The sequence below is a fragment of the Excalfactoria chinensis genome, chromosome Z (genome assembly GCF_039878825.1).
Source record: "Excalfactoria chinensis isolate bCotChi1 chromosome Z, bCotChi1.hap2, whole genome shotgun sequence".
Classification (NCBI taxonomy): domain Eukaryota; kingdom Metazoa; phylum Chordata; class Aves; order Galliformes; family Phasianidae; genus Excalfactoria; species Excalfactoria chinensis.
Genome location: NC_092857.1, coordinates 16,100,918 through 16,110,817, shown reverse-complemented (window position 1 = coordinate 16,110,817; position 9,900 = coordinate 16,100,918). Strand labels below are relative to the sequence as shown.

Genomic DNA, 9,900 nt, shown 5'->3' with positions numbered 1-9,900 from the left:
GCTGGCAGAGGATGGAGGATCCCTCTTGGTCTGTGAAATTAGGGACATCTCATTTTCCACAGTTTCCTGCAGAATAGCCCACAAAATGTTTTCATTCTGGCCTTATTCTAGCAATACCCTCTGAGTAGGATGTTTAGTTCAGCTCCACTTAAATACCAATTAGAAAGTACTATTTCAAGCAGGCAGGAAAAACATCACTGAAATATCTGAGCTCGGACTCTAACTGCCATGATCTCATTTTGCACTTTACAGCAACTGTCCACCTCCCCTGGAAGGCAGAGTGCAGATTTTTCTGTCCAAAATCACCATGGATGTGGGACAGCCACCATGCTGTCCCTGGCTCCCTGTGTGCATGGGGCAGAGTGGTGCTGCCAGCAGCTGCCAGCCTGAAGGAAGGTATGCATCCTTCTTGTTTCTTTTTCTTTTCTTTTTTTTTTTTTTTTCTTTTTTTTTTTTTTTTTTTTTTTAGTTGTGTGGTGTGTTTTTTTTTTTTCTTTCTTTTTCTTTTTTCTTTTTTCTTTTCTTTTTTTTTTTTTTTCCTTTTGGCAGTCGTCCTTGAGCATTTGAGACGGATGTGAGAGTTTTCAGTCCTCATGCAAAACAACCAACTAAACATAACAGATTACATCAGCTCAGGCTTTTCAATTCCTGGATGGCAGTAGAGTGCTAATCCAACCTTCATCCTGGATTTCATAAACTGAAACAAGGGAGGCTGGCAGGAGCAGCGCTGCCGGATTGAGGAAGCTGACGACGGTACAGCATGTGGGCAACACGCTGTATAAAGCTCATAAACTTGTAGGCTGATGTGTGCAGCTACTGCTTTGGATTCTGTGCCGCTGCTTCCTTCTGCACCAGACGCTGGGCTGAACACTGCAACCTGCTCCCTGGGACCGAGCGTTGACCCCTGCGAGACATGAAGGGCTTCCTGTTGCTCACACTCCTCCTAATGCCTGCACACGCTGGAGCTGCTTGGAGTGCGAAATATGCGGTCGATTGCCCCGAGCCTTGTGACAGTAATGCATGCAAAAGCACCTTGCGCTGTAAGCGGACGGTGCTGGACGACTGCGGCTGCTGCCGGGTGTGCGCAGCAGCGCTGGGCGAGACGTGCTATCGCACAGTCTCGGGTATGGATGGTGTCAAGTGCGGCCCGGGGCTGAAGTGCCAATTTTACACTGAGGAGGATGACTTTGGTGATGAATTTGGTATCTGCAAAGGTAATGACCTTCACAATGCATGCACCCACTGTGGTGATTTGACAGCAGCCTACGTGTAGCCTCCTGCCTGGAAGGTCTAAAAGGAGATTTTTCAAACTCAGCTCTTAGCCAAGAGGAAAGTGGGAGATACCTGCCTTTATCAAAAGGTGTTACATGTAGGAGGGGCCAGGATTACTGATGGTAGAGCATTGTTTGGGATCAGGGACATCTGTGAGGAAGGACGGATGGGTTGTGTGCAGAGATGATAAGAATTGTGGTTGAGACTTTGGTGACTCAGGAGCTGACCTGACCCCTTTGCTGAGCTGAGGGTGGCTTTGTGTGGCATGCAAAGACCTTAATCCTGTGTATCCAACCTTGCCAGAGGACGTTGTGCCTTATTCATTCCTGCCTGTGAGGTGTTCAGCTGCTCTGGGGATGCAGTCAGGGCAGGCAGAGCCCTGTGGCAAGAGATGGGGAGTGGGAGGGTGTGGGCTGCCTCTGCCTGCAGCTGCTGCCAGGTGGGATGCACCTCTCATCAGCTCGGCAGAATCCATCTAAGAGCATCATTGCTTCATGCAAAAATGAGAATCTTCTGAAGGAGAGAAGGAATTGGGTTGATGAGAGGTTGGAGAAAGCTTTTAAAATAAATCATTAATAATAATGCTTTACAAAGCATGAAAGCAATGAGTTTTCCTGCATTTGTGTGCCACTTCAGTGAGTAGATACAGATATGCCTCTGAATAACTTCCTTAAACACACAGGCGTCTTGGCAGTTAAATGTTATGAGTATTAATAATCATAGTGAAAGGCATGACTGAGGACCAGGCACTGCAAAAATCATTCAGGCTGACTTACACAGAGCATGCATTTATTTACACAGGGATGTGAAAGTGAATGCATGTGCATGTTTGAGGGTGAAATTCAAAACCCTCATTTTGTTTCTAAAGGGTAGAATTTGCACGTAAGTGCCATGTCTTTGGTGTGCCCACCAAAATTACTTTCATGAGATAGCTGACTGATCTTCATTTTACTAAAAGTATTGTAGTGCATGGTACCATAGCCTCAAATCATTCTAACAGCTATTTGAACAGTTCTTTACTATCCTCAAATGAATGTCTTTCAATGGCACACTTAAAAATGGAAAAAGAAATGCTAAAGGAGATGAGATCTCAGTCTTTGACGCAGAATTTTGGAGGCACTGTTGAAAATACAAAGTATTCCAACAAACAAAAGAAAATACTCTCAATAAATGCCTAACTGGAGCAGAAGTTGTAAATTACTACTTAAGACTTGTATTGCCCATAGGTAGATTTGCACTTAATATTACGGGGCTCATTTCTAATTTCTTTCTTTCATCTCTGCTCAGAGACAACACAGTCTCTTTCTGTACTTATGTGAATGCCATCAGGCGAAGTGTAGGGACAAGTATTCTTAACTTAGGTATCCATTTACAGCTATGTTAGCAGATTACCTACTAATTTCAATGACTTCTGTATTTGCATTAATTCTTGGAGTCAGGGAGACTGGATTCTCTCTAATATCTTGTGACCAATTTATTTTTAGATAGTGGACAAAAAACCTGAACTCCCTGTTCTTCAGTGTCTGAGTTCTGGGATTTGTAGAAAATGCACAGTGTGTTTCAGAGCAGCTCTCTGAGTATTGATTCATGTTGTTTGTGGTTCTTATCTTAAAAGTGCTGTAAGGGTTTCCATATTCTTATCAGCAGCAATGTCATTATTATTCAAAACAGTCCATGAAGACTGGTGCTCTGCACTTTTATTACTAAGATACCTTTCTGTCACAGTGAGAATCTACTCTTGCTTCCCTTAAATCACTGCAAGCTATCTAGTAATTTATGCAGGAGCAGGTCCCTGCCACACACAATTTACAAACTGCAAAATTGACTAAAATCTCCCATTTTTGTCAGATCTTAAGAGCATCATCAGTGCCAGGGTTATTGCATAGTCCCTTGGATTTGGGCTAATTTCCTTTCCCTTGTGCCCAGCTTTGCTTTCTGAGCTGAGTAACCGAGCACTCACAACATACGGATTAAGGCTTCATGGGATGTGTGCTCTCAGCCCTGCTCATCCTTCGGGGAGGACTGTGCACACACAAACTGCTTCTTACAAGGCTTGGGTTTTGTTTTATGTGGACAAACGGCAAATCAAAGGCTGTATGTGAAAGGAGGTGTGTGAATACTTGGTGAGATCCTCCAAGCTAAGATGATTCACTGTGTGATGCTCAGCAGGGAATGCCCAGCAGAGAACTGGTTGGATCTCCAGTGCTTTTCCTTATTGGAAAAGTGCCCGATGGGTACACGGAGAACTGTAAAATGTTGGCTTCATTTTGGGGAATTTTCCTGATTTTTCGTATACACCAGGCTATATAGAAAAACCAAATATTTGCATTGGTTCAAGAGAAGACTGGTCAGAGAAGGATAAACCTGTTGTGGGATGCTAAATGTGTGGAAACCAGGTCTGGCTTGGAAGGTCCTAGTGCTCAAAACGGGCTAGAACAGAAGAACATGACAGGGAGGTATTATAAGCACTAATTGTGGCCGTTGCCCTTCTGTGGGGGGAGGGGGGGGACGGGATGGGTGGAGAGGGGCTGTGGGAGCCTGGGCTACCTGTGTCCTTGGTCCAGTACAGGATTAATCTGCTTCAAGGGCTAGAATGGGAAACACTCTGGGATTCAGCTCCTGGGTTGGAAAGGATAGTCTGAACATATAGACCTTTCTCGTGGCGCACTCCACATGTCCCTGAAGGTGACCTCTTGCTACGGCATCTGGGGATGGCATGTTTGGACTGGAGTTTCTGCGTTGTTACCTCTTGACTTCTGGTCCTGCAAAGATATGAACAGCAACACAGAGGATGACAAGGACTGTGACAGCAGGTCTCACAACTCTGGGAAAATATGCACTGTAGCAAGGTCACATCGTGTAATCCCCTATCATGCAATCTGTGTCCATCCCTGGATGGGGCAAATCCTCTGCACCTGATTGCTATTTGTCATACGCAGGCAGACCGCTTTCTGGGAGCTCTTTGCATGTATACTGGGATGTTCCCAGGAGTGCTCCCCATGTCTGGGGATGTGAGGACATGCTGCCACCCTGGAGAGCTCCCTGTGGCCTTCTGCACCCCAAGCAAGTCTGCAAATCTTCCAGACCCAGTGATCTTATGCCCAAGAACAGAACTCAAAAGCTTTCTGAAGTATTCTTTTCTAAATGCAGTGTTAAACATCTAAGGACAGCCTTGATAACTGCATATTCATGTGCACAAATTGCCTTCTATTTGCATTTTAAAAACTACAGTGAAGACTAGCACATTATAAACAAGCTACAGGAAAGAGAATGATGTATATAATGTGTATAACACGCAGAAAGGAAAATCTGTGATTGTTAAAACTTGAAAATACCTGTATAAAATGTTCAGCATCCCCATATGCCTTCATTAGGTTTAGTTGGCTGCCACTAAAAGGTTTTCCACTTCTAACAACGTAGCCAGGCCAACCATTGAGGGCACTGGTAGCTCACCTCAATGACTGAAGAATACTTTGCTATATTGCTTTTTATTTCAGAATGTCCCTACGGTACCTATGGCATGGAGTGCAGGAAAACTTGCAACTGTCCATCTGGCATCTGTGACAGAGTCACTGGGAAGTGTCTGAAGTTCCCATTTTTTCAACTGTCTGCTTCAAAGCCTCCAAATCGACGAAAAATAATTTCTCATACAGGTAAGGCCTGCTGGGGCTGCTGATTTCAGCAGAAATCTTCTTGCACATGATCTACTGGCATGCTGTGTGTGCTCTGCATGAGGTTGTACCTCAGTGGAGCTGTGTAAAGAGCTAACAGCAGAAGGCTTCCCCCAATTGGCAGGTCCCTTAACGTAAGGCAAGGTATTAGGTGAGTGGTAACACATGGTAAAAACATTCAGGAATCCTAACATGCGTGAAATTCTTTGCAGCTGTTGAGTGCACTAAGAGTGCAATGTCACCTGTGCAATGGGAGGATATGCACAGACTTGAATCAGCCAGCTCAGACGAAGTCCAAACAGGATTTTGTTATATTACATTGCCGCTGTCAGCTAATATATGGTAAAATTAACGTATTTTTTCCCCTTGAAGACAGAGCATTCTACACTTCTAGATGTCAGTGGCCTGTTTAACAAAATGCTTTAGTTTAGTTATTAATCACAATGCTTCTGGAATAAGTTCTGATGTTTAGGATTGTGTCTGAAACTTGTAGCAGATCTTTCCAGACATATTTTTATTTGGAAACAAAACAAAACAAAACAAAACAAAACAAAACAAAACAAGAACATATGGAAAACTGAAATATTTGAGGAGGGAGGAAGCGAATGCTGCATTTTTTAAAGCTGGCATTAACTTTTCATGCCATTTTGTTTATTTTTTTGATGATACTGAGGTATACCAAACAATACTTACCTTAAACACAAGTACCAGTCAAAATGAATACTAGTGCAAAGATTTTAAATAAATATCAGAATTTTAATGCTAGATCTACTGGTGGCTGCTCTGGGATTTCACCCCAGATGCTTTGAATTTCATTTCTCCTTAAACAGCAGTTTTCTTGCCTGGTTTTGATTTTTCTTTTGCTATTTTTAGCTATCCAGAGCTTTTAGCATTGATACCTGTCACGTTTCTTCCACCCCCTGTTTAGAAAAGCTTAGACAGTAACAAACTGCTTGACCTTATGCCTGTACTATATTTAAAGTGATTATTCAGAACACTCTGAAAGATGGATCAGTCCTGATCCTGACTGATTTTCCTTTGTGATTTTGTTCTTTCACCTTTTCAGTTTTTGTTGTTGTTGTTGTTGTTTTGTAATGATGGGTTGGGGTGAGGGGGTGACACACTAAAATATCATTAAGAAAATATTCCTTGCTTTTTACTTTACTTAGTTTATTTTTCAGATGCATTCCAGATACCATACTTACATTACATTCCAGAGCTTCCTTTTTCATTAATGCCTCCAGTCCTTTCCCTCACTTTTGTCCCAAACCTTCTACACCCTCAGTGCATATTGTTTTCTCCCAGCCAGGATGAAATTCTTACCCCATGGAAACAAGTGGGACTTTTTTACCCATGCAAATGTTACGCTGACATAGAGCCCTCAAAAGTGGGATGGATGTAGATCAGGTGCTCTGCACATAGTGCCTCATGGGATGATCACACAGGGTTTCATTTAGCACTGGTATTCAGAGGTGGCTGTATAATTCAGAGCAGATCCTTGGCTAATTAAAACAGCTGTGGATGCTTCTGTATTTTAATTGGGTATTTCTGGCCCATGTATTCCATGAAGGCATTATGCCTACATTTACCCTGAGGAATTTTAGGCTTCCAGAGTGTGTTTCTGTGAATCACAGTGTGGTTGCCTTCCCTATCAAACAGTAGGGTAGTGGCTGCCACACATTGCCCTGGGCCAGCAATCCCTGCCAAGCAACCTCGGCTGCAGCTCAGGAATCAGCATGAGCCAGGAACCACTTCCAGTAGGCAAACTAGATATATTTTACTATTTTACCTTTTACCTTTTTTTTTTTTTTTTTTGTAAGAGAGCCTAACGGCATGAACTGAGCTGTTGCATGCCAGCTGGCCTCTGTCTGAGCGTAGCTCAGGTTCCATATCATGTTTGAGCATTACAGTGAGAGCTGGAAAGCAAACTCATATCACCTGCTTTTTGCTTAGACTATTAGAAGGCACATCTGTCTTATTCCATAATTTGGCAGAAATACTGTGACCAGATAACTGGCAGCATTCAGATGAATTCCTACAAAACCATTGTCAGCTGAGACTTTTCTGAAATGCTCCTAAAACCAGAGACGTTGCTGTAGGAAACTATTCTAATCATCTCATTTCCATGAAATCTACTTTATTACTCTGTTTTCAGATAACGACATGGCATCAGGGGATGGCAACTCTGTAAAAGAGGAATTTGTTAAGGAGAAAGCAATTCGCACCCCGGTGATGAAGTGGCTAAATCCTCGCTGATATTTACTTGTGCTAATAAGACTTTCAAAAGAACACATTTCTCACAGATTATTGAATATGCAACAACACACTTTAAGAACAAAGTAAATCTATAGCATATGAAAATGTAACCTCCGCAAGCCAATTGTGATTCTGTTTTTCATGAGAAAAATGTTTACTTAAAAATAGACTGTACAGTGTATATGATTTTTGATATTTGTTTTGATAAGTATTTGAAGAAAGAAACATTGGGGATCTCTGAATGTATAGTAATATTGAAAAAAAGAGCACAATTCATTTAAATAATATCAAAAGCCCATTTTTGCAGCCTCAGCCCAGGAATGCTCTCACTGAATTCCATTAACCGTTCGGGTGAATGAAACCATGGGTGTGGAGCCAAGGTAATAAAAATGGATGTCAACAAATCCCAGGATAGAAAGAAATGCCCCTGAGTCACACTGACAGAATAATAACAACATAGGAGCCCAACAGTGTGAATTAAATAAACCAGTGTTAGTCATTGGTAATTTTCTGCTTCTTGGAAGTTTGGTGACAATTGCTTGGAGATAAATATGCCTTTTTTTCAGGGAGAAAACAGTTACATCTGTATATCATGAAGAACTTTGCTTAAACACTGCGGGCATATACAATATTTAGGTGGACTTCTGAAATTAAATTCCATAGAAAGAAAAGTGTACTCAGTAAATTATACTGATATACAGAGAAGAATCAGACAAGAATTTGCTTGGCATTATTTAAATGTGTATGCTTCTATAAAACAGCTGTTTTGGTGCTGTTAGAGCAATGCCTCAGTTTGCTGGGGAAGAGCAGGCCCAAGGTCAGAGGCCAGTAAATGGACGCTCATTTTCTCTGTCCTCATTATGGGCTGCTGCTCAGCTGCCACTCTGCTGGAGCTCATCCAATCAGATATAGGGAAAACTTGGACTCTCAGTTAACAGAGGGCAGCTACAGCTCACAGAGTTCCAGGTGACCCTGCTGGAGCAGGGGTTGGTCCAGGCAACCTCCAGAGGTCCCTTCCAACCTCAGCCATTCTGGGATTCTGTGATGCTTTGATGTCCAGCCCTTCATCTCTTACATGCATGAGGAAGCATCCCCATTTTAGTCAGTATAATTTATATATGTCAGCGTGTTTTGGGAACTGGCAGCATCCATCCTTCAATCCGAACTGGATTATATATTTGTAGCACAAAATGCCACACGAAGATAGGTTTTCTAATATGTTTGGAAATGACTGGATCTTCAGATAAAGGAAGTGAATGTAGAGTAACAGAATGAACCTGTGATGCATGAGTTCCAAACTGTCTCCTAAGACAGAAAACTCTCAATGGAAATGCACTTTGAATTGAATTGCATATTCGCCTTGAAAAAAATATGAGCTTTGACAGTGACTTCAGTGAAAGAAGGAGCACGGAGTACTGCTGCCAAGGTCTTGAGCAGGATCTGAAAATTTACCTTATAACTACCACCAAGAGAAACTCTGAAGCCTTTAAGAAGTCCAGACCTTGATCCAAAGCCAGCTTCAGTGAAAGCAGGTTGCTTACCTGAGAGGGAAATGCTGAGTCACATTGTGTCAGAGCAAAAGGACGGTGTCCACCAGGGACTTCAAACGTCAATATGGCAGCATGGGTCCACGATAATCCAGGAAGTAAAAATCTCAAACTAGCAGATAGCACATTTTAACCTGTACTGAAGGTCTGGAACTGAGAGGGAGAAGTCCTGTGGTGGGATATTTATAGGAAAATGCATCCATACTCTTCTATTGATATCAAAAGCCATCTTCTGACAGTTTCAGTGAGAGCAGAATCCAATCCATGCTCTTTTAGCAGACTGAATTGCATTATTTAAAGAGTGTAGTAAATATTTGCATATGTTATTGTTGTTTTACAAGTGTCATAAATGATGTTCTTGAATGTAAATCAAATAAGCTGGTTGATTTTAAAAAGTATGTGTTATTATTGTTCAATAAAAAACACCTGAAAGCATCACCGTTGTGTTTATCCATTAACAATAATACTGCTGGTGACTGCATAGCCTGTACCTGCAGACTAGGTACAGTTTTATTCCTAAATCCATAGAAACGATTTCACAGTGTCTTTATCCACTTGGTGAATTTGCTAGGGACTTTTTTTGCTGAAGCCAAGGTAAGCCAAGGGAATGGCCTGTGTCCAGAGCGACTTTGTGCCCAAGTGGCTTGTGTCCTTGCCTTCCCACCATCTTCACCTACACAACTAGGTGGCTGGGCCCAGGTTGTCTCCTGGCGAAAGTCGCTCCCTGGCTTACCCCTGAGCACAGAACAGAACACACTTGGGAGACCTCTTGATGTCCAGGAATTTGATTTGCCAAATGGTTATAGCCTGTGGATTCACAAGAGGCAAGTAAAAGATGAATGGAGAAGAAGGAGTGGGACATCTGCAGACTTCTTTGGTATGTTTTCTTCTGAATTCCATCCAATTTACAAAATGCTTTTGCATTTCCTCAGCTACCCTGGTCACCGAATCATAGAATTACAAGGTTTGGAAGGACCTACAGGATCATCTAGTCCAACTGTCCTCCCATTACCATTGGTACTACAGTGACTGGTGATTACAGTGATAGATTGCTCCACACAGAATAGGTTCCAACATAAAATTATGATGGAAGAAAAGTCATTCATCATTCTTTCAAACTTCTATCTATTGTTACTAGTGGCAATGGGATTACA

General features: G+C 42.2%; 1 protein-coding gene across 1 annotated transcript; it reads left to right on the top strand.

Annotated features, from left to right (window-relative positions):
* The first annotated feature begins 746 nt into the window (after positions 1 to 746).
* ESM1 (endothelial cell specific molecule 1) lies at positions 747 to 9,180 on the top strand. Its single transcript, XM_072360191.1, has 3 exons — positions 747 to 1,214; positions 4,770 to 4,925; positions 7,099 to 9,180. Exons 1-3 carry the CDS (start codon positions 914 to 916, stop codon positions 7,197 to 7,199), a joined length of 558 nt encoding a protein of 185 aa, XP_072216292.1. The 5' UTR covers positions 747 to 913; the 3' UTR covers positions 7,200 to 9,180.
* The last annotated feature ends 720 nt before the right edge of the window (positions 9,181 to 9,900 follow it).